Source organism: Thunnus albacares, chromosome 18 (assembly GCF_914725855.1).
Source record: "Thunnus albacares chromosome 18, fThuAlb1.1, whole genome shotgun sequence".
NCBI classification, from domain to species: Eukaryota; Metazoa; Chordata; class Actinopteri; order Scombriformes; family Scombridae; genus Thunnus; species Thunnus albacares.
The window spans coordinates 387,501-412,540 of record NC_058123.1 but is presented as its reverse complement, the minus strand read 5'-3'; the positions used below and the strand labels follow the sequence as shown (position 1 = coordinate 412,540).

The following is a 25,040-nucleotide window of genomic DNA, read 5'->3' as shown; positions in this document are numbered from 1 at the left end:
TATAAAGAATTTCTAAATTAAAAAAATACCCAAAAGATTTAAAAGTTTCCCAAAATGTCCCTTAACTTTCCCCTTTCACAGCAAATACAGAAAATGACATTTCAACAGGTAAATATGTGCATTTTAGAAACATTCCTGAACAATGTTTACACACAAAAAACATCCATCAAACATCAATCAACTGATCAATAACATGAAGTCAATCACACTTTGACTGGTCCTACAATTCCCACAATTCCACATTCTTTAATAAAACAAAACAATTACATTAAATAACAGCAGTAACAGGATTTCACAAACTGATTGTCACCATGGAAACACACTCTCACACACATACACACACACACACACACACACACACACACACACATTCATTAAAAACGTTCATTGAACACAAAGCAAACGACTCATTTGGTCCCTTTTTGTTGCCGTAGAAACGTCACCTGTTGCTGCAGGTGCGTGTTGGAACACAAACGAGTTCAATTTCAGTGTTTTTTCTCTTATTTTTCTTCATTTTTTTACAACATTTCTATCGTTGACCTTTGACCCTGCTTTCAGCTCCTCTCATTGGAAGAGAAAAATGTGAATATCATCAGTTTTTTGACCTTTGACCTTGCTGACTGGATTTATTTGATAATATTTTTTTCTTCGTGTATTCAGTCTGTTCTTCTCTTAGTGGTTTTATAATCTTCCCTTTTTATTTGTTTTCCAGGATTAACATCGTCTCCATGGTGATTATTTTCATCTGGTTTTTACTGATAACGTGAAGTTTGATTCTCATTTTACTTCATTTTCATTTGAAATGCGTCATCACCTTTAACTCTTTCATTGAGTTGTTTGTTTCTGTACATTCTGAGATCTAAAAACATCTTTGGATTCAAACGTCGCTTCTTTTCTCTCGTTCTTCAGTCGATCTCCACACGGAAAGCGCTGATTTCCATTGGCCGCAGACGAGTGATGCGTGGCAGCTGCTGTTGCCGGGCGGACTCCGGCTCATCATCGTCACGCAGCAGAGTGAGACCCGACCGACGGACCGAACGCAGCGGAAGAGGAGAGAAAAGATCGTCCAGGTTCACCTGCAGACAGAGAAACATTAAAGCAGTCAAATACAGGGACGAAGGTTTACATGTAACCTTTGACCCCTAAACACCTTCAGGTTCAGTTCTGAGTTCAGTTTGACTCTTTTGACAAAGATCATGACAGCTGTTATGTTCTCCTGTTTTATGTAAACAGGACAACAACAACAACAACAGTAATAGTAATAATAGTAGTAATACTAATAGAAGTAATAGTAATAGTAGTAATAGCAATAGTAATAGTAGTAATAGTAATAATAATAATAGAAGTAATAGTAATAGTAGTAATAGCAATAGTAATAGTAATAATAGTAATAATAGTAGTAGTAATAACAGTAATAATAATATAGTAATAGTAATAGTAATAGCAATAATAATAATAGTAATGATAATAGTAATTGTAATAATAGTAGTAACAGTAATAATAGTAATAGTAATAGTAATAATAGTAATAGTAATAGTAATAGTAATAGCAATGGTAATAGTAATAACAGTAGTAATAGTTATAGTAATAGTAATAATAGTAATAGTAGTAATAGTAATAGTAATGGTAATAGTAGTAATAGTAATAGCAATAATAATAATAGTAATAATAATAGTAATAGTAGTAATAATAGTAGTAGTAGTAATAGTAATAGTAATAGTAGTAATAATAGTAGTAGTAGTAATAGTAATAGTAGTAATAGTAATAATAATAATAGTAATAATAATAATAGTAATTGTAATAATAGTAATAGTAGTAATAGTAGTAATAGTATTAGTAATAGTAATAGTAATAATAATAATAATAATAGTAATAGTAGTAACAGTAATAATAGTAATAGTTATAGTAGTAATGGTAATAGTAATAATAGTAGTAGTAATAGTAATAGTAGTAGTAATAGTAATAATAGTAGTAATAGTAGTAATAGTAATAGTAGTAATAGCAATAATAATAATAGTAATAATAATAATAGTAATTGTAATAATAGTAATAGTAGTAATAGTAATAGTATTAGTAATAGTAATAGTAATAATAATAATAGTAATAGTAGTAACAGTAATAATAATAATAGTTATAGTAGTAATGGTAATAGTAATAATAGTAGTAGTAATAGTAATAGTAGTAGTAATAGTAATTATAGTAATAATAGCAATAATAATAATAATAGTAGTAATAGTGATAGTAATAGCAATAATAATAATAGTAATTGTAATAATAGTAATAATAGTAATAGTAGTAATAGTATTAGTAATAGTAATAATAATAATAATAGTAATAGTAGTAACAGTAATAATAGTAATAGTAATAGTAGTAGTAATAGTAATAATAGTAATACTAGCAATAGTAGTAATAGTAATAGTAATAGTAGTAATAGTAATAATAGTAATAATAATAGTAGCAATAGTAATAGTAATAGTAATAGTAGTAATTGTAATAATAATAGTAGTAGTAATAGTAGTAATAGTAATAGTAGTAATAGTAAAAATAGTGATAGTAGTAATAGTAATAGTAGCAATAGTAATAATAGTAATAGTAATAGTAGTAATAGTAGTAATAGTAATAGTAATAATAGTAATAGTAATAGTAATAGTAATAATAGTAGTAATAGTAGTAATAGTAATAGTGGTAATAGCAATAATAATAATAGTAATAATAATAATAATAGTAATTGTAATAATAGTAATAGTAGTAATAGTAATAGTATTAGTAATAGTAATAGTAATAATAATAATAGTAATAGTAGTAACAGTAATAATAATAATAGTTATAGTAGTAATGGTAATAGTAATAATAGTAGTAGTAATAGTAATAGTAGTAGTAATAGTAATTATAGTAATAATAGCAATAATAATAATAATAGTAATAATAGTAGTAATAGTAGTAATAGTGATAGTAATAGCAATAATAATAATAGTAATTGTAATAATAGTAATATAGTAATAGTAGTAATAGTATTAGTAATAATAATAATAATAGTAATAGTAGTAACAGCAATAATAGTAATAGTAATAGTAGCAATAGTAATGGTAGTAATAGTAATAATAGTAATAATAATAGTAGTAGTAATAGTAATAATAGTAATAATAGTAATAGTAGTAATAGTAAAAATAGTGATAGTAGTAATAGTAATAGTAGCAATAGTAATAATAGTAATAGTAATAGTAGTAATAGTAGTAATAGTAATAGTAATAATAGTAATAGTAATAGTAGTAATAGTAGTAATAGTAATAGTAGTAATAGTAATATAGTAATAGTAGTAATAGTAATAATAGTAATAGTTGTAATGGTAATAATAATAATAGTAATAATAGTAATAGTAGTAATAGTAACAGTAATAATAATAATAATAATAATAATAATAATAACAGGGTGATTGTGAATGTCTTTTTTCAGTAACAAATAGTGTAAAACCTTAAGAATAAACTCTGCAAGCTTCATTAAGGATCAATAAGCTGTTGATCAATGACTCTGGATATGATCAGTATGTGTGTGATTATAAGTGTGTGTGTGTGACTCCACCTCCTCGTGCACGCTCCACGTGCACGGCGGCGGCGGCTCGGGGGCAGAGCTACAGTCGAAGCCCTTCCTGTGGAGCAGGAGAGCCACTTCCTGTGACGGACTTTCTGCTTCCTGTTTAACACAAACAAACAAACAAATGATCCCCGTTTAATAAAATGTCAGATCAATCGTTTCCTGTCACTGATCGATCACTCAGCCTCATCATCATCAATAACTAATATCAGATTATTAAACCATTCACACTGATCACTTTATCTCGTCTGAGTCTTTGTAGCGTTTAGCTTCCCGCCTCTCAGACACAAACCTTTATTTACTTTAAATCAATGTTTGTTTATGAAGGAAACTGTTTGTTTATGTGTGTGAATGTTTTTGTTTACAAATATACTGAAATATTGTATAAAAGTCAAACCGACATGTGAGATGAAGAACAGAAACAGAATTCATGTTATTTTATTCATAACAATAATGAAATGATGACGTAATGTTCATATCCATGCTGTTTGTAATAATTAGATGAAGATCTAATTATTAATTAGATCAATTAGAAATCAATTAATTAATCAAAATTAGATTAATTAATTAAACATCAACATCAAACATCTGAGCCAATCAGCTGTTTCCCATCATGCCCTGGGTCCTGCAGTCGCCTCGATGTGGTGAGGTCATTGTTGTCACATGTGCATGACGTCACAGCGAGTCATCTCAACCAGACTATTGATTATTATAGATTTATTATTATTATTATTATTATTATTATTATTATTACTGCTGAACTCTGATAGACGTTTTTTATAGATGTACGTTTTGTTTGCTTTTATCTTATTTTGTTTATAATAAGGATAATTAATTAATTTATCAGTCAGAACTTGATTCTCTTTGTTCTTATTTTAATTATAATTTTGTTGTTGTTGTTTGTCTTGTTTACAACTCAGTCATTTGTCAAATTCAGTTATTTGAACGAGAATATTTTTCTTAATATTTGATCAATAATTTACAAATTCCCTTTTTAAAAGCTGCTTCTACAGAATTTAACAACAATATTTAACCTGATTTTTTTATTATTTGCATTTCAGTATTTATAACACATTTTCTTCAGATTAATTTAAAACATCAGTCAGCAGCGTCTTCGACGGAGGATTCACACTGATGTCATGTTTATGATGACCTTTGACCTTCATTGATGGCTGAGTTTTACACATCATGAATGAAGCTTCTGCATTAGACGTTAATGCTTTACAGTTGATTAATTATCTGTTGATGGACGTTGTGGTGAACATATATATGTGGTATCATACGATACGATACGATACGGTACGTTACGATACGTTACGATACGGTACGATACGGTACGATACGGTACGGTACGATACGGTACGATACGATACGATACGATACAATACGGTATGTTACGATACGGTACGTTACGATACGTTACAATACGGTACGATACGGTACGATACGATACGATACGATACAATACGGTATGTTACGATACGGTACGTTATGATACGGTACAGTACGTTATGATACGGTACGGTACGTTACGATACAGTACGTTATGATACGGTACGGTACGTTATGATACGGTACGGTACGTTATGATACGGTACGTTATGATACGGTACGGTACGTTATGATACGGTACGGTACGTTATGATACGGTACGGTACGTTATGATATGGTACGGTACGTTACGATACAGTACGTTATGATACGGTACGTTATGATACGGTACGTTATGATACGGTACGGTACGTTATGATACGGTACGGTACGTTACGATACGGTACGGTACGTTATGATACGGTACGTTATGATACGGTACGGTACAATATGATATGATACAATACGATATGTTACGATACGATACGATACGATACGATTCGATACGTTACGTTACGTTACGTTACGTTACGGTACGTTACGGTACGTTACGGTACGTTACGTTACGTTATGTTACGTTATGTTACGTTATGATACGGTACGGTACGTTACGATACGGTACGTTATGATACGGTACGGTACGTTACGTTACGGTACGTTATGATACGGTACGGTACGGTACGTTACGTTACGGTACGGTACGTTACGATACGGTACGTTATGATACGGTACGGTACGTTACGATACGGTACGTTATGATACGGTACGGTACGTTACGGTACGGTACGTTACGATACGGTACGTTATGATATGGTACGTTATGATACGGTACGTTATGATACGGTACGTTATGATACGGTACGGTACGTTACGATACGGTACGTTACGATACGGTACGTTACGATACGGTACGTTATGATACGGTACGGTACGTTACGATACGGTACGTTACGATACGGTACGTTACGATACGGTACGTTATGATACGGTACGGTACGTTACGATACGGTACGTTATGATACGTAACGGTACAGTACAGTATGTTACTATACGTTACGATACGGTACGATATGATACGTAACGGTACAGTACAGTATGTTACTATACGTTACGGTGCGGTACGATATGATACAGTACGGTACAATATGATACGATACGATATGTTACGATACAATATGATACGATACGATACGATACGTTACGGTACGGTACGATATGATACGGTACGGTACAATATGATACGATACGATACGATATGTTACGATACAATATGATATGATATGTTACGATACAATATGATATATACCTGCGGGTCCTCCAGTGTCCTCAGGTTCAGCAGGTGGACGTCACACGGCAGCGATGAGCGGAGCGGCCGGAAGGGGTGGAGCTTTGGCAGTTGGCTGTTGCCAGGGGTGACCATGGTGATTGGTGGGTGGCAGAGGGAGAGCGAGGTCAGGTGGGCGAGCAGGGACAGGTGTTCAACTGAGGCTCCTCCCACTTCCTGTCAGAAAAAAAAATACAAAGAAATGAATGAACAGAGAATCTGCCGGTGTATCGTAATCTGAGTTCATCCCCCGCCGGGCCTGAGAGTCAGAGAACCTAGAGACTGTGAGGCTTTATTAGATTAGCTTAGATTAGATTAGATTAGATTAGATTAGACATCTTTATCTAAGCAACAACTTCAGCTCAGACTCACCGAAGAACCAGTTATTCTCATTTAAGTCACAATCTCAGCTGCTGCTCCTCCTGCTATATGTTGTAATGTTAGACATATTAATATGTTGTAGAGCAGCATGCTGTAATGTTGGGCCCCGCCCCTCACCTGGGCCCCGCCCCTCACCTGGGCCCCGCCCCTCCGGTCCTCCAGCAGCAGGTGGTAGAGACTCGCCGTCAGCTTGTTGTCGGTGACGCCCTGTCCGAGGCCGCGGTTGTCGTCCTGCTGCAGCCGGCGGTCCAACACCACCTCCAGCTCTCCTGCAGGGTCCCAGTCATAATGAATCAATTATTATTATAAATGGATTGATAATCAATAACTGCAGGTAGCTGTGAGCATGCTCACCTGGCCGCAGCGCTGCGACGGCCTGACTCTGAGCCGCCAGCAGCGTCAGACGCGATGCCGCGTCCTGCACGAACGCCGCCGAGGTCATCGGGTAGAAGTTGGCCTGCAGGGGGAGCTTCGCCAGAGTCCGCCGCTGCTGCATCTGGATCAATAATCATCAATAACCTATCAATAAACACTGATCTGATTGGTCAGTGTGACGAAGATAAAACAGCAGAATAAACTGTGAAAACCTGGAAGCTGTTGAGGTCGGTGTAGAAACGGTTGCCGTTGGCAACGTCACTGACGAGCCGCATGACGAGTTCACGGTTGCCCTCTGACCTGATGTCCACCATGTTGGAAATCTCCAGGGATCTCCCAGCATGCCCTGGGGCAGAGAGACAAATCACTATACGATCAATAACATGAAACGATTATAAGATTATTGTGTATTGATGTATTCTTAATTTTGTAATATTACATCTAAAAATAAAATATTAATTTAATTGGGTGGTAATGATGTAACAGGTTAATAATAATCTGTGAAATAACCAGCAATTAAACCAATTAAACTTAATTAAACAGCAGCTGATGGTTTTAATATAGAAGCTAAACTGGAACCATTAAAAATAGAAACTCAGTTTAAAGTCGCTGCGTCCGGCCTCGCTGAGACTTACGGCGTCTCTTTAGGGACAATATCATAATTACACTTTATTAACGCAAATATTAAAAGTTGTCATCGTTTGTTTTCTTCTCTCCACCAATCAGACGGCTCCGTGACGCGGCCTGCGTTTCATTTTCATTTAAATCTGTGAAAGTGAATATTTGTTTGGCATCATGTGATCTCGTTACCGTCCGCGTGGAAGAGTCGGACCGTGTGCGTGAAGTGTCGGAAACAGGAAGTGATGTCAGAGAAGACCGGACCTCTGGAGACCCGGATCAGGGGGGGCTCCGAGGGCGAGTAGAGCTGCAGAGGGGCGAGAGACATTCAGAGTGAAGGAGGGGAGAGAGAGAGGGAGGTACAGGTTCAGGTCTGTGCGGGTCCTGGTCTTACCTGGGCCCCCTCCTCCCCCGGCAGGAACAGGTACGCTCCGCTCTTGTCCCGGTTCGCTCCGGTTCTGGTTCCGTACCACAAGAACTGGACCTGGAGCTGCCGGACCGGACCGGACTGCAGACGCAGCTTCTGCAGGAACGACAATAATATTATTATTATTATTATTATTATTATCATTATTATTATTATTATTGTTATTATTATTATTATATTATTATTATTGTTATTATTATTATTATATTATTATTATTGTTGTTGTTATTATTATTATTATTATTGTTATTGTTATTGTTATTATTATTATTATTGTTATTATTATTGTTGTTGTTATTATTATTATTATTATTATTGTTATTGTTATTATTATTATTATTATTATTGTTATTATTATTGTTGTTGTTGTTGTTATTATTATTGTTGTTATTATTATTGTTATTATTATTATTATATTATTATTATGATTGTTATTATTATTGTTGTTGTTATTATTATTATTGTTGTTGTTGTTATTATTATTGTTATTATTATTATTATTATTATTATTATATAATTAATTATTTGATGTAAATTAATAACATTTATAAGTTAATTCATTTCTATTATTATAATAATTATAATATTTTTGGTTTTGATTCATAAATTAGTTTTATGATAAACATGTTGCTGTTTATGTGTTTATATATAATAATAATAATAAAATTGATTATCTTTACTCACCTGCAGCAGGCCGGTCTGGGCGGAGCTCCATATTTCAACATGCTTGTTGCTAAGCGACAGGGGGGCGTCGGCCTCAGCTCCTTGGGGGCGGGACACCTGGAAGTGCTCGGCGTGGACGCTCGGCGGCCCGCCGCCATGAAGGACGGTATACCGAGCGCGGTGGGCGGAGCCAGCTGAAGTTTTGGTCACATGAAACACAACGAGCGCCAGAGGAGGAAGTTCAGCCACGAAGGAGAGCTGGAGGGAAAAAACACACGGTTACTGAGCTCTGATTGGACGGGCACTGTTCAGGGGAGGAGCTAAAGGTTTTTACACACCGGGGGCGTTTTTTTATGCGATTAATTCACGTCAATATATTTCGCATCAACCGATCACGTTGTGTCACAGCTCGTCATGACAACGGCGGACCTGTTGACCCCCCGAGTCTGTTAGAAACATCCTGCTGTTGAGCTTATTAATCGTATCAATACTGATGATCAGGTCACTACGATGGGAAATAAAATCAATGAATCAATTAACATTGATACTGAGGTTTCAACAGAGACGCTGAACGCAGGTCAGAGGTCATCATCATCATCATCATCATCATCATCATCATCACTGGATGATGTTGAATCCTTCAGTTTTATGAACGATGAGCAAATATAAAATAGTTTTATTGAAACACTGGAGGCTCCGGGCGACGGAGACCTCCAGACCGTCGGATCACAGCCTCCTCCAGCATCCTGTGGAGGGGGGGGGGGGGCGGCTGTCCCGTAACGGACCCACCAGCCGCCCAATCAATGCCAGGAAACAACGGAACCAGCTGTAGCTAGAGAGGAGTCCGGGTCGGATGGTAGCGGGACCGCGGGGGGGGGGGCGTCTGCCGGGTGGACCTGAGCCTCATCACACAGAACCGTGTAGCGGTTTGAGAGATCTAGACGCGGTTGTGGTCCTGACCCCCCCCCCTGAGCAGGGCTGAGAGACCTCGGGTCTGGTTCCTGTTTGAACTCATGCAGCGTCTGGCTGGACTGGGACAGCTACTGGTCTACACTGGTTTCTGCAGCAGTGGTGCTCAGAAGACTCACAGCTGGAGGATAAACGATCGGGCACCAACCAGTGTCACTACTGGTACCAGTACTGATCGACGCCAGTAGAGTCCACATCAAACTGTCGTATACGGTGACTGAAGTAAACTGCACTGGAATAAACCACATGGATGAAATCAATCATATTAGAAAGAAAACGTCTTAAAAGCTGTCAGAAGTCAGTTTATAGTAGAATAGTTGTTTATTGGGGCTCCTGACTGGTAAACACAGACGCCGCTGGGCCGAAATGACATCATGACGTATACATAGAAAAACTAACTCGACAAAAATGTAATAAAATTATGAAAATAATAGAATCTGGAGAAACGTTCACATAGAATAATCGTACTGATTGAACTGTTTTGCACCTGGAAAGCTTCCGTAGACGCTCTGCTTGGCTCCGCCCACACCGCAGAGATCTGCGCTGACATCGGCCGACCCGTTTCCGCGTCGACCACTCGAGCGTCCGGAGAGTCCACGATGACGCTGACGACGGACGTACGAAGCTGCTCCGTCGGGTTGAAGACGATCAATGACCTGAAACGAGAAACGTCAATAATCAATAATCTGTCGATGATCGATAAGCAGACTGACTGTCACACGGGTGAAATATTCAATTTAACAGAAGTTATCTTCTTTTCACATAGGGGGGGGGGCATAACAACAATAATAACAACAACAATCCAGCCAATAGCGGCGGAGACTCACGTTAGCATCCATGAAGCTACGCTGATGCTAACAGTGTTATACAATACGTTAATAATACTGATCCTGATTACCAAGCATTCAACTTTATTACTAATTCACTTTATATTTCATCTTAAATATTAAATAATCAAAAACAATAACTTGTATAAAACATAAAAAACTTTTTCAAACTAATTGTTGAAGTAAAATCGCTGTTTTTAGTCTTTTTAAACAAACTAACGCGACCAAATGTCTGAGGAACAAAATAAAAAGTGACGTATTTGAGTCACTGAGTAAAGAGTTATATTCTGGCTCCGCCTCTTCACAGTGTTAAGCCCCGCCCCTCACCTGGGCTCATCGCTGAGCGTGAGCGACATCTTCTGAGGCAGAGCGTCCTGCGCCGCCATGACATCATCCTGAGACAGACACAACAGATTAACCTCTGACGAACTGAACTAACGAGTCATTTCATTTAGAATTTATCTCCGTTATGTTACATCAACCATGAAGACCATTTATGATATTTAAACATGTAATGAATGATAATAAATGACATAAATATTCTGCATAGGACTACAGATAATGAGGTGATGGGGTCAGAGGTCACCGTTTGCAGGAAGGGTTTGGATTGGTCGTGGTGGTACTGGCTCTTGTCCAATAGGAGCAGCCAGTGGGCGGAGCTCTGCAGCACCCGGCGCAGGTTCAGGATCGAGTGAAACAACCTGAAAAACAAAACGTTTCAACGTTTAGTTGAAAGAGTTTTGGATCATTTTCATTTTCTTACTGAAACATCAGATTTCACATTAAAATGTTTTTGATTTTTACTTCATTTATTTATTTATTTATTTATTTTTTATTGGTTCACTGGATTCAAACTACAGTTGTAGTTTATGCTTTAATATTTTAGTAAAAACATCTCATCATTCTTCTGTTATCAAAATGTTAAAAAACATTCTCACAACTTTAAAAACATTCAAACACACACCGACTGTTGATGTACACTGTAAAAACACACCGATATTAAATGGAAGTGATGGGAAGTCAATGCTACATGCTAGTGCTAAATGAATGGGTATGATGGGAAGCTATTGCTAGATGCTAAATGCTCACACTAAGCCAAGCGGTACCTGTTTCTGTTGTCAGGGGCGACACCGTCCTTCAACAGAGAGCATGGAAGAATAAATGAGACAGAAAACATGCTAACGCTAAAGACGTAGAAGTTCCAGGAGCTACAATGCTAACTGCTCGTTATCTGCTAACCAGAAGAGGGATTAATACAACTTTATGAAAAAAATCTAAAAGTTATAGAGAACATTTGAAAGATATACGATCAAAACAAAACAAAAACAAAAAATGTATATAAATAATGATAGAAAATGTCTTGACCACAATCACACTGACAGTACATGTACATGCCTTTACTTACAGTTATGCTAACATGCTAACAGCTGGCAGCTGTTATCTGTTAACCTCTACTTCAACACCTTTAACTCCTTCTGATCTAATATGTTGGTCTAATAGCATTTATTCTCTCACAAACTTAATGTAACAGCAACAGAAAACTTGAGTAAATTGAGACAAATCAAAATATAAAAATAACGACAAAAATAAATATTTAAAAAAGTAAAATCTCCTTTTTTTATTAAACAGAAGTCACATTTTCTTAAACTCAATGAGCACTATAAACGTGTGCTCTCCATGCTAACATCTGCATTTACCTGTGATTTCTGCTTTGATGTTACATCAAACCTTCACCTTCTAATACCGGATTCCCATCTTTTAACCTACAACATGCTAGCATGCTAGCATCGTAGATCATTAACTTTTCCTTTGGCTTTTAGTTTGTTTTTGTAAACAGCGTTGTAAATATATTCTTGTGTTGTTAGCTTTGTCTTTCACCCTCGGATAAGATGCTAACAAGCTAATACCAATTTTGATATGCTAACTTTCCTTCCAAACCTTCACATGCTAATGCTAACAGTGTACAGGCTGTTTTTAAAAGGTTTTTTTAACTTTTAACTCTTCTTTGTTAACATGCTAACATCAAGTTTTTACCTGACACTAACTGTTGCGCGATATGCTAATGTTCACTTATTAAGACTGATTTATGATCTGCATAATAATACACTCGAGAAAGAATTTAAAAAACTGGAAACTGAAGATAAACTGAGACAGGTTATTGTCACTGAAAAATATGAATAAAACTAAATGTGGATAAAAATGATGAAAAAATAAAGAAACAATCTTATTAAACTTTATGTTAAACAAAAGTAAAATTTTCTTAAACTCAGCAGACTGTCAGACTAATGCTGTCCATGCTAACACCTGCTAGCACTGCTAACTTAGTCTTGTTACTTAAAATGCTAACATATGCTAGCATTGCTAACTTAGTCTTGTTACTTAAAATGCTAACATATGCTAGCACTGCTAACTTAGTCTTGTTACTTAACTTGCTAACATATGCTAGCACTGCTAACTTAGACTTGTTACTTAACATGCTAACACGTTAATATCCTGATATTGAGTTTTTTTATTCAAGACATAAACTTATTTATTCTTTGATGACGACATGCTAACAGACTAGCATGCTAACAGGTCACCTGGTGCCGTAGTCGACCACCACGGGGTCGCGGGCAGTGCCGGTGACGGCGTCATGGTGCTGGAACAGCGCCAGGCTCCGCCTCCCCGCTGTCAGATGCCTGAAGTGTTCACGTGCCGGGAAATCTGCAACCAGACGACCATCGCCACGGAAACGACGCATTTCAGCCAATGTGAGGCTGAAGAGGATTTCAGTCGCTCTGTCGGAGAGAAACATTCAACATGTTAGACACTTTAGAAAAAAACAGTGAAATAACAGAAAACAATTTTCTGTGTGTCAAACTACATGTTAGCAGGTTGTATCAATAACTTAATATATGTGGCCTCCAGGATAATAAACTGATAATAATATTGATCACCTCAGCGTGGCCTCCAGCGTGCGGTCCAGTCTCTTGTAGAACGGTCTGGAGGTGAAGTATCCGCTCCAGTAGTGGTCGTCACGGTCGGCGTACGTGAAGAAGTCGCCGCGCAGCGTCGGCAGACTCGTTTCCGCCGCATTCAGCCGCCGCCGCAGAGCCTCGAAGTAATCTGACAGAGTCCCGAAACGAGCCTGAAAACCACAGAAGAAGAATCAATTTACAGGAAAACACACATCAGTTCAGTTAGAACAGACGGTTGATGCTGTTATTGATTTCTGTCTGAATATTTCATACAGCTGTGGATTAATAATCAATACTATTGATCTCTACATCATTGAATATACAGAATCTGTTCCTTAAAAAAATAATGACATAATAATATACATACTTTTAGCCCCGCCCCCTGCCAGGTGTGTCAGGTGTCACCTTGTCTTGTATTTTAGCCCCGCCCCCTGCCAGGTGTGTCAGGTGTCACCTTGTCTTGTATTTTAGCCCCGCCCCCTGCCAGGTGTGTCAGGTGTCACCTTGTCTTGTATTTTAGCCCCGCCCCCTCCCAGGTGTGTCAGGTGTCACCTTGATGTGGAGCTCTGGATGCTGGTCGAAGTAGTCGAACAGTTTCTGGTAGTTGCTGAACTGAGCGTCCCACTCGTTCGACTCCACGAATCGAAAGTCGTCACCGAGGGGAACGAGGAGCACCGGAGAGCGGAAGAGGCGGGACTTCTGACGGTACTGATCCAATAGGAGGAGAGCTCTGAGAGGGCGGGACATAGAGAGAAATAAACTGATCCAATAGGAGGAGAGCTCTGAGAGGGCGGGACATAGAGAGAAATAAACTGATCCAATAGGAGATGAGCATTGAAGCATTTTGAACTTGTGATTTAGAGTAAATTTAATAAGACATTAAACTGAGGTCAAAGGTTAATTAGTAAATAGTCAGAAAATTCAGAAAAGTCTAAAGAAAAAAACGTACCTCTCCTGGACGTTCTGCTCTGTGATTGGCTGAGGCGGTACCCTCCAGGGACAGAAGACCCGCCCCCCCGGCAGGCGGTGGAAGTCGAACTGACAACAGATCGCCGGGTTCGGACCGCACGTGTGCGGCACGTCGTAGCTGTAGAACGGCATCATGTGACACGTGATGTCACTGCGGGAGGAGGAGTCTGACACACAGGAAGTGGGCGGAGTTAGAGGAACAGAGCCATTGTAATTAAAGATTTCATGAACTTTTTAATTTAATTAATTTAATTAGGGATGCTTTCTCACCCCAGCTCTGTCGCCATAGAAACTCGAGCGTCTGTTGCCGAGCAAACTGCTTCTTGACGGCGTAGTGAACGCGCTGGATGACCATGTTGCTAAGCCCCGCCCCCTTCAGCAGGTAGGTCATGGAGGGGGAGTGGCCAAAGGGATCCACCGCCCAGCCGCTGCTCGGCTTCACACCTGCAGGAGGAGAAACACCCGGAGTCATGTGACTCGGAGTCATGTGACCCGGAGTCATGTGACCAGGAGTCATGTGACCCGGAGTCATGTGACCAGGAGTCATGTGACCAGGAGTCATGTGACCGGGAGTCATGTGACCAGGAGTCATGTGACCGGGAGTCATGTGACCAGGAGTCATGTGACCAGGAGTCATGTGACTGAGCAGGAAGACAAACAGCTGATCTCACCGAGGTGTCGCTGCAGCCACTGGTGTCCCTCCATCAGCTGATCGAGCAGAGCGAAGTAATGCGAGTTCGCCTCGTCCGCCATCACCCAGCCGCCCGTCACCAGCTCCAACTGCCCCGCCCCCACCAGGCTGACCAATCACAGAGCAGCAAACACAAACAAACAGTGATCAATACATGAAGATACAGAAAAAATAAGAAAATCTGTCCAGAAACAAAAAGTAAAGTTACCGTTTGACCATCTCTCTCTTCTGCTCGTCGATGTCGTTCCACCATTTAGAGAAATAACTGACCTCCGCCCAGATCATCTTCCTCCTGACAGACAAACAGAAGGTTAGTTAGTAGAGAGATCAAACGTCTCCATAAACTAACATGTTGTTGGTTTGAGTCTGAACATGAGACTCAGTGATGATGATGATGATGATGATGCATCAGCGTTATAGTTTATATATGTGATGAAGATGAAGATGAGGGTACCTGCTGTCCTCTGACAGTTTGATCAGCATGTTGTTGAGGATGTGTTTCGTCTGATCCTGATAGTAACTGTCAAACGTCTTCAACCAGCCTGCAACACACACACACACACACACACGCACACACACACACACACACACGTTCAGTAACATCCCATAATGAACGGATCATAGAAACGCCCCTCGCTGACATCAGTCTCCTCTGCACACAGACTGACGACTCGCTTCATCATTATCAAGTTCTAACACGTTGACATTATTATGGGAGCAATCAAAGGTCGATTTGCTGCGACTCTCGACTCCAAGGAAGCGCCACCATCACGCCACCATCACGCCGCCGTCACGCCGCCGTCACGCCGCCGTCACGCCGCCCATGTTCAAGCTGCACTGACTCAGAGAAGCCAGAAGAGACCAGCTCACTACAGACTGCTGCTTCCTGACAGGAGAACCTGCAGCCTGACGCCTGAACCTCCACCTGCTGCTGTCTACAGCAAGGACGAGTCTTCTTCTTCTGGTGATATCCAGCCTGACGCCTGAACCTCCACCTGCTGCTGTCTACAGCAAGGACGAGTCTTCTTCTTCTGGTGATATCCAGCCTGACGCCTGAACCTCCACCTGCTGCTGTCTACAGTAAGGACGAGTCTTCTTCTTCTGGTGATATCCAGCCTGACGCCTGAACCTCCACCTGCTGCTGTCTACAGTAAGGACGAGTCTTCTTCTTCTGGTGATATCCAGCCTGATGTCTGAACCTCCACCTGCTGCTGCCTACAGCAAGGACGAGTCTTCTTCTTCTGGTGATATCCAGCCTGACGCCTGATCCTCCACCTGCTGCTGCTGCCTACAGCAAGGACGAGTCTTCTTCTTCTGGTGATATCCAGCCTGATGCCTGAACCTCCACCTGCTGCTGCCTACAGTAAGGACGAGTGTAGGACCAGCCTTTGACATACCAGCGGTACGTCCAGGTCTCGCCCTCCAGAGCCTGAGGATAGTCCAGACTACGTGTCCTCAGTAGTTTTATGTTTATATGTTTCTGTTAAGCCGGAGTTCAGCAATCAGGTTGAACCGGGGGCCAGTTTTTCATTGGGGGGGCGTTTCCTGATGCAGAGGAAACATGGGCCTGTACGGGTTTTATTCCTTTTAATTCATTTAAGAATAGAATAGATTTATAACTAGAGAATCCAATAAGATGAAGATCATCTTGTGGGCGTTTACTCTTTGGTATGACGCCATCGACAGGCGAACAAATGTTAAATAAACCTTAACTTTATTTAACATGACGGATTCCTCTGTTTGAACATTGTTAGAAATATTTGGGATGACGTAAGTACACAACTACACAACATATATATAACACAGATCTAGCTGTTTTTAGATGTTTTCATGCAGATTAGTTACATCCTGCAGCTTTAAGGACTGAATCTACACACCAGGTCTGTTCGACTGATAAACATCAAACCTGTTCAGGTTCTACAAGCTGAAGCTGTTTGTGTTCAGACGGCAGCGTGGGCGAGAAATGTTACAGCAGCCTTGTGTTTGTGTTTTTTATCTTTTGTGAAACTTTCATCAAGGGGCCAAATATTTTTTCTGCAGGGCCGAACTTTGGCCCACGGGCCGCTGTTTGACTACCAGTGATACAGACTATATGTGTGTGTTTAATTTAACTGAGCCTGAGTTCTTGGTGAAATCTCCATGTGGGACTGAAATAAGCCAAACTGGTGATACTGGTTTATAAAATAGAACACTTTTATTTCCACTGCGACTGTGAAATTTAATAAAAACAGAATAAGAGACGTTGTGTCTACGAGCCAAACCTAACCCTAACCCACGCAGGAGGATTTGTTGTGTTTGTTCTAGTCGCACAGCAGCTGTTATCTTATCTTAACATGTTACTCTGCACAGACAGGAATACATTACAGTAACCAGTATTACTGGTTCAGGGCTTCAGTCCTGTTATTGTTTATGTTTATCTGAGTCTTGTGACGGTGGACGGATCAGCTGCTTCATCAGTGACAGCAGGTGTTCTTCATCAGCTGCTCCGTCAGCTTCAGGTAGGAAGAATAAAACGGTGGCGCGTTCATAGCTGCGACTGTCAGCAGGAACAGAAACGCTACGTCAATGTTGTTGTTTATGTTTTTAGAGGCGTGGTGTCAGTCCAGCTCCCCCTTGTGGTCACCAGCAGGTGGTACGTTCCAGTCAGGTGAGGCCAGCGCCACAACACAAGATGGTGAAAACGCTCATCACAGTCAGACAGAACGTATACTTTTACTGCTCAGCATCAAAGTTGAGTTTCTGTGTGTACTGAAGACAGATTCAGTGCTTCAGATTAAAATGACTTGATAACGAATGCAGCTGCATCGTCTGCATATACAGATGAGCAGGAAACAGCCGTCACTGGTCTACTGAAGGGAGGAGGTTCAGCTGCAGATTTTATTATTTGCTACTATGGTTCAAGTTATTGTTGTTGAATTTCCCAGGGTTCATTTTTGTCTGTTTCATTAATAAATATCACTTTTTGTGCAGGTACTCCGACCTGCCGACTGGCTTTTCTATAACATCCCTTTAAAGGTTTCCGGCAGCTCAACATGTCTAATATATGACATTTTGAAGGTAACTTTCCCAACAGTGTAAACAGCTGAACTGTCAGACGTGTGTGAGACTGAAAATCACAGCTGAGACACTTTCAGTGTAAACAGGAAGTAACAGCCGATCCACATAGAAACATAAACGCCTCCATTTAATCCACACTGACTGTGTGTTTACGCTCCAAGTCTGATGCGTCTAGTGAAGCGTAATCTGCAGACAGCTGTTTAAACATCTGTAGCTTAACAATGTGTTGTATTTTAAAAGCTTGTTATATTATCCATTGTGTCAAATCTGCACCTGAAAAGTAACTAAAGCTGTCAAAACTAAAGTACAAATACCTCTAAGCTGTACTTCAGTACTGCAGTGAAGTAAAGTACTAAACGCTGTCACATGCTAACACATTAGCTAGCAGAATGCTAAGTGATGTGTCACATGACTCGTTGTTTGTTTGTTTGTTTGTTGTTTTTCTCACCGGGGTCGTTGTGCGAGTGAGGAACCAGGAAGAGCTCCAGCGGCTGTTTGTCCCACTCGTTGCCGTGGTAACTGATCTCAAAGCCTTGTTTCCAGGCGCCGCCGTCGGGGTTATCGAACGGCAGCAGGTCATAAACATCCAGCAGCTGCAAACAGACACAATGTCATATATGTATACATATTACTACATGAACTACAGTACAACCATCACAGTTCACTTCTGTAAAAAGTACTTAAAAGTAAAAACACACTTCATTCATAATGTAGATATTCACAAAAATACTTCAAATGTACAAGAAATAAACTACAAAAATTACTTAAAGGCTGTAAACATATTTATAAATATTTATAATTGTTATAAATCAAGTTGTTACGATATAATTTAATTGTAATATAAAACAAATACACTGTTTTCAAGATGGATACAAAAAACGTTTTATAAACTTATTAATAAAAAAAAACAAAAAACAAAACAGTGTTAACAGCTGTTAGCATGCTAAGCTAACCTGCACGCCGTCAGTTCCGTCCTTCATCTCTTCGGCCAATCGGCAGCCAGGCAGCGGGTCGGTCCGGCTGTGGGCGGAGTCTGAGCTCACATTGACCCCTCCCCCTCCCTCTCCCCCTCCTGTTTCCCATGATGCTTTGCGGTGAAGCAGAGAGTCCCGAAGCGTAGCAACAAGCCGGTTGTTGTCGCTAAGGAGACGCTCCAACCTGTCAATCTTCTGCTGGAGGCGGGACAAATCCTAAAAAAAAAAAAAGATTCTGATTGGTTTAAAAAAAAACTTCAAATTTACAACGACAAAATGTTGAATTCAAAGTCATAAAACGTATAAAATTCTGTTTAAAAACATGTTGTAATAAATTGTTTATATATTTTAAATTGTGCTGAACATGAATCCGTCTGTTTATTTATATTTATTCTTTATAATACATATTTATAATATATTTATTATTTATATAAATATAACTTTTTCAGTGTGACTCACGTCGTCCACCTGTCCAGCAGGTGGCGCCCCCCGGTGCTGAAGCTCCGCCCCCTGCATCAGCTCCAGCATGCGGTACAGTGACATCACCGCCACGCAGAAGACTCCGCCCACCAGCACCGCCAACACCCGGCTCCTCTTCATCACTGCGACGAAGGACCAAACATTTAAATCAACAACTGTCCAGGTGCATCATGGGTAATGTGTGATCCAGAGTTTGACTGACGTCAGAACGTCTTATGTTTCATTATTGATCCAAACTACAGCCGGTTTGGTTTGTTATTGATTGATAATAACTTAGTGTGTAGCTGTTAAACTGATATATTGATCCAGTATGTTTATGTCTGTAAAGTGAGTTTTATTCTGTTTAATCTGCTTTAATACATAATAAACACTTCCTGCTCTTCTTCTATCATCGCTGACTTAAATAAAGATATATTAACACTCTTATTTATTATTATTTAACTCTAAGGATGAAATATTATCTGAAGCCTAAACAAACACTTTATCTTCTATAGAACAACCTCAGAGATAAAACAGAATATTCATTATAATCTAATAATAAAACTTTACAGCTGATATAAATACATAAATATATAAAATATTCAGTAAATGTTTGTGTGTCAGCTGATCTCAGTTTGTCTCCTGCAGCTCAAACCGCGCTGAAGATAAAATTGATCAAACTTTATATTTGAACAGTAAACTTCTGACCTGTCTGACCAACTTCCGCGTTGCACGAGCAGCAGGTCTCGCGCTCCGCAGCGTCCCGTGCCGGTGTTCACCTGTCTGACGTCAGTTTCCCGGGAAAAAAAGGATTAATAGTTAAAATAAAAGTTTTAAATAAAGTGAAATAAAGTTTGGTTTTTTGGTCCCTCCGCAGCGCGAGCTCAGGCTGCTGCTGCGCCTGCGCTCTGCTGTTTGTTTTGCTTCCGGCTTGGTTCAGCTGACTCAGCACTGCCCTTCCGGTTACAGAGCACGAGGAGTTTCCGGTCAGAGGGTTCAGAATCTTATTCATGAACTTTACACAGAAGCAGAAGAAGTACTCAGATACTTTACTGCAGTAAAAGTACCAATACAGCAACATAAAAATACTCCATTACAAGTAAAAGTACATAAGTATTATGAGCTTGATGTAGTTAAAGTATTGCAGTAAAAGTACATAAGTATTATGAGCTTGATGTAGTTAAAGTATTGCAGTAAAAGTACATAAGTATTATGAGCTTGATGTAGTTAAAGTATTGCAGTAAAAGTACATAAGTATTATGAGCTTGATGTAGTTAAAGTATTGCAGTAAAAGTACATAAGTATTATGAGCTTGATGTAGTTAAAGTATTGCAGTAAAAGTACATAAGTATTATGAGCTTGATGTAGTTAAAGTATTGCAGTAAAAGTACATAAGTATTATGAGCTTGATGTAGTTAAAGTATTGCAGTAAAAGTACATAAGTATTATGAGCTTGATGTAGTTAAAGTATTGCAGTAAAAGTACATAAGTATTATGAGCTTGATGTAGTTAAAGTATTGCAGTAAAAGTACATAAGTATTATGAGCTTGATGTAGTTAAAGTATTGCAGTAAAAGTACATAAGTATTATGAGCTTGATGTAGTTAAAGTATTGCAGTAAAAGTAGTGGTTTGGTCCCTCTGACTGATATATTATTATATATGACATCATTAGATTATTAATAGTGAAGCATCAGTGTTAGAGCAGCATGTTACTGTTGTAGCTGCTGGAGGTGGAGCTAGTTTACACTACTTTATATACAGTTAGCTAGTTTAGTCCAGTGGTTCCCAACCTAGGGGTCGGGGCCCCTCCAAAGGGTCAGCAGATAAATCTGAGGGGTGGTGAGATGATTAATGGGAGAGGAAAGAAGAAAAAACAAAGTTCTGATACACAAATCTGTTTTCAGTTTTTGGACTTTTTCTCTAATCTTTGATTTTTGCTGAAATATTGGATCATTTGAACATTTATTGAAATGAAAGCATGTGAGAAGTTTAGAGGGAAAAATCACTATTTGGTGGAGCTGTTAACAACTCATAGACATGTGAAATGTGACCCCGACTACACACTGCTTTTTGTAAGACGTCAAAAGACAAAAAGGTTGGAAACCACTGGTTTCATCTTTAACAATGTGTTGTATTTTAAAAGCTTGTTATATTATCCATTGTGTCAAATCTTCATCTGAAAAGTAACTAAAGCTGTCAAATAAATGTAGTGGAGTAGAAAGTACAATATTTCCCTCTGAAATGTAGAAAGTAGCATCACATGGAAATACTCAAGTAAAGTACAAGTACCTCAAAACTGTACTACAGTACTTTAGTAAATGTATTTAGTTAGTTTCCACTGCTGGATTTGACTCATCTAAGATATATTTTAAATATCAGACAGATATTGATCTCAGCTGTTGATGTTTATTTTGATGCTTGCTGTGAATTATTATCAGTTATATGTTACAAATCTTTTCATTTTTTGGTTAAATGTCATATTTATAAAAGTACATTTACAGGTAAAAAGCAGCTCAACAAAACTATGAAAAGCTGTTTTTGTTTCAAATCTTTATGAACTGACTCGTCTCAGGTTGTTTTTTTACTTTCCTGTCAGATTAATACTTCAGTCATTCAGTGAGCAGATGAACAGTCGACCTTCATCACCTGCAGCTGTGGATGGTTGTCTGTCTGTCTCTGTACTAAATATCAGCTCTGTGATTGGCTGGCCACCCGTCCAGGTGAACTCCGCCTCTCAGCTGATGTGAGCTGAGACTCCAGTCTGGATCGATATATGATCAGAAACTGTAATTATCTGTATAATATTGTAAGGTTTAAAAGTGAAGTTAATTTATACATTCAAGTTAATTCACAAAATATGTATTTACAATGTTTACACAGTTAATTATTTATATATTTACAAGTTCAAATATTTTCATCAGCATCCTGTGAAGGTTGAAACAGTGTTGAATCTGCTTCTGTGGTTTTACCTCATTACAGTTGGATCCGCCTCAGTCTAGCCTGTGATTGGTTGGTTTAGTCACATGTGCCAAAAAGATGAGGAAGTATTGTTGTTATGTCTCTGAGAGTAAAAGCGCTGCTTAAAAAGTCACCTGACAAATTACCACCTACCGAACCCTCACGTTACAATATCAATAAAGAAAACATCATTATATCTCTAAATGTACTTTATACTTTATTCTTTCTGCTTTTCATCTGGAACAAAAATAACAAAAAGTAACATCAAGTGTTGTTAAGTATGGTGAATATCAATAGTTTCATTTGTTTTTAATCCATATACGTTTATCAGTCTATCAGGATCAATAACTCATATTTTATAACTTTATTGATCAGCAGGTGGCGTCCAACATGTTTGCTACATGTTCTTCAGGAGAATAAAAGTATTTCATGTCTGACGTCATAAACAGTTTTCAGTCTCTCAGCTGATCGATCAGCTGCTGAGCGTCGTGATGCGTCTGACGTCATCACATATATTATATCATCATTTCCTCCCGTCGTCCGATCAGGTGAGTTGACAGGCGGACTTCCGGTGGTCACGGAGGACGAACGAGCGGCTGCTGCTGGAGATCTTCATCTGAACTCACCAGGAAGTTCACTACTTTTATCCCGCCAAAATAAAAAGATCTGTGAGTTCATTTAACAGCAAAATAAACAGACTGAGGACAGGTGATTTGGTGGTTGCCTAGCAACAATAAAAATAATTGTAGGCCTCATCAATAAAAGCAATGTGATGCATCTCAGTCTGAACAGGAAACACCACAGAAGAAGAGTCTGAACACAGACGAAGATTTTCAACAACAACTTTTATTAAGATAACAAATACAAAACTCTGTGTGTGTGTGTGTGTGTGTGTGTGTGTGTGTGTGTGTGTGTGTGTGTGTGTTCACAGCAGTGCACTCTTGGCGTACGACAGCAGACACAGTGATTGGTCAAACGATGCTCGGAGCTCCGCCCATCCCGCCTCCAGCCGCGAGGAGAGGCGGATCAACGCTTCCATGGCGACGGCGTCCTGCGACAGCGAGCGGAGGTGGAGCTGAAGAAAAATAAATCTATCAAGAGACGAACTGAAACAGGAAACTGAGGAAGATTCTTCACAATAAAAGCAGTAAAAAAAAAACAAAAAAAACCGATTCTGCTGCGTTCTGATTGGCTGACCTTCAAGAAAAGCGCCAAGTAGGCGTGAGCCAGATCAAAGTCCCGCCCACTGGCCAACATGCTGTCAATCATCTGAATGAAGGCGAGCAGGAGGCCGCTGGCTCCGCCCCCCTCTGGTGTCAGACAGGTGAGCTCGACGGAGAGCGCCGACGGCCCACAATCCTTCAGGAGCCGCAGCGGGTCATCGACTGCAGAGAGAAAAGACGAAACGTCACCTGATGACCTCACCTGATGACGTCACCTGATGACCTCACCTGATGACGTCACCTGATGACCTCACTGTGAAACATTTAAATTGACTCAATATAAATGATAAAATGCTAAAACATTTTCTTTTCGTTGAAACGGACTCACATGATTGGCTGAGCAGAGACGCCTGCAGGGCGGAGCTGAACTCTGACCTCTGAGACAACGAACCCCAGCTCATCACCTTCGACTGCAGCAGACAGGAAACATTTTGACTTCATGATGTTATGAATTAAAGGAGATGAAGAAGAAGAAGAAGAAGAAGAAGAAGAATGCAGGTTGCAGCGGCTCTACCTGTGCTTCCTGTTCGGTTGCCGTGGGCGACGTGAAGCGTGGCGTGAGGCCGGCGACGGTGGGCAGGAAGAACGGAGCGGCGGCCGGAGCAGCAGGAGGCGCCACGGGCTTATTCCTCCTCTGAAACAACAAATATATTTATTCACAAACATGTTTCTGTCAGTTAGAATCTGCAGCCTGATCAGGTATTAATGAGTATCAGTGACACTCAGCAGGTTGTTGTGGTCACATGACTCGGCTGTCTCTGCTCTGATTGGCTGACAATCACCTTGATGTTGTCCAGGTGCAGCAGACTCTTCCAGCGAGACTCCGGCAGCAGCGACAAAGTCACAAGCTCCGCCCCCAGCTGCTCAGCTGACTGATACGCATCATCAGCCTCCTCTGATGTCACTTCCTGTTCCGATTCGTCTGCCGTGACGCCCGGCAGCGTCTCCACTACTGGTTGGTAGTCAGCCGGCAGGGGGCGGAGCCCCACGGGCCCACACAGGCTCTTATTGGTCCTGTGGAGGAGAGCTGCACTGTGATTGGCTGCTGACAGAATGAACATTTACTGTATGTAAATTGTTATGATCTGATTGGCTGCTGTAAACACAGCCTGCCCTGTGATTGGTCAGATGTGTTAATGTACTGAGAGCTGATTGGTTCAGACCAGAGGTAAACGCCCAGGCTGTCCACGTGAGTCGTCGCCAGG

At 39.7% G+C, this 25,040-nt stretch overlaps 3 protein-coding genes across 3 annotated transcripts in view; all 3 read right to left on the bottom strand.

The window, feature by feature from the left end:
* LOC122968122 (NACHT, LRR and PYD domains-containing protein 12-like) overlaps positions 1-25,040 on the bottom strand; it is a 311,421-nt gene that overhangs the window by 201,085 nt on the left and 85,296 nt on the right. The gene's annotated exons all lie outside the window — the stretch shown is intronic.
* Positions 436-20,584, bottom strand: man2a1 (mannosidase, alpha, class 2A, member 1). The gene is made up of 24 exons (XM_044333102.1): positions 20,362-20,584; positions 19,654-19,796; positions 19,174-19,410; positions 18,669-18,813; positions 15,618-15,705; positions 15,372-15,455; positions 15,144-15,271; positions 14,743-14,916; positions 14,453-14,639; positions 14,056-14,233; positions 13,483-13,673; positions 13,126-13,323; positions 11,133-11,247; positions 10,874-10,941; positions 10,207-10,375; positions 8,772-9,008; positions 8,055-8,183; positions 7,853-7,967; positions 7,255-7,388; positions 7,022-7,163; positions 6,803-6,936; positions 6,269-6,463; positions 3,580-3,690; positions 436-1,076 (listed from the first exon to the last, which is right to left on the bottom strand). Exons 2-24 carry the CDS (start codon positions 19,792-19,794, stop codon positions 906-908), a joined length of 3,471 nt encoding a protein of 1,156 aa, XP_044189037.1. The 5' UTR covers positions 19,795-19,796; positions 20,362-20,584; the 3' UTR covers positions 436-905.
* The window catches only part of wdr36 (WD repeat domain 36), a 13,114-nt gene continuing 11,512 nt past the window's right edge, over positions 23,439-25,040 (bottom strand). Inside the window, exons 17-22 of the mRNA XM_044333117.1 lie at positions 24,999-25,040; positions 24,618-24,849; positions 24,350-24,469; positions 24,164-24,245; positions 23,810-23,997; positions 23,439-23,687 (exon numbers count right to left, since the gene is read on the bottom strand). The exon at positions 24,999-25,040 is cut by the window's right edge and continues 66 nt beyond it. Coding sequence (XP_044189052.1) covers positions 23,538-23,687; positions 23,810-23,997; positions 24,164-24,245; positions 24,350-24,469; positions 24,618-24,849; positions 24,999-25,040 — 814 coding nt within the window. The 3' untranslated portion in view covers positions 23,439-23,537. The remainder of the gene's footprint in view (positions 23,688-23,809; positions 23,998-24,163; positions 24,246-24,349; positions 24,470-24,617; positions 24,850-24,998) is intronic.

What these genes read in the sequence shown, in the direction of transcription:
- man2a1 (XM_044333102.1), bottom strand. Translation starts at nt 19,794, where the DNA reads ATGAAGAGGAGCCGGGTGTTGGCGGTGCTGGTGGGCGGAGTCTTCTGC. An exon ending in ACGGAACTGACGGCGTGCAG is followed by an intron (nt 18,814 to 19,173) that starts GTTAGCTTAGCA and finishes GTCTGTTTGCAG; the next exon opens with CTGCTGGATGTTTATGACCT. An exon ending in CCGACCTCAACAGCTTCCAG is followed by an intron (nt 7,164 to 7,254) that starts GTTTTCACAGTT and finishes TTATTGATCCAG; the next exon opens with ATGCAGCAGCGGCGGACTCT.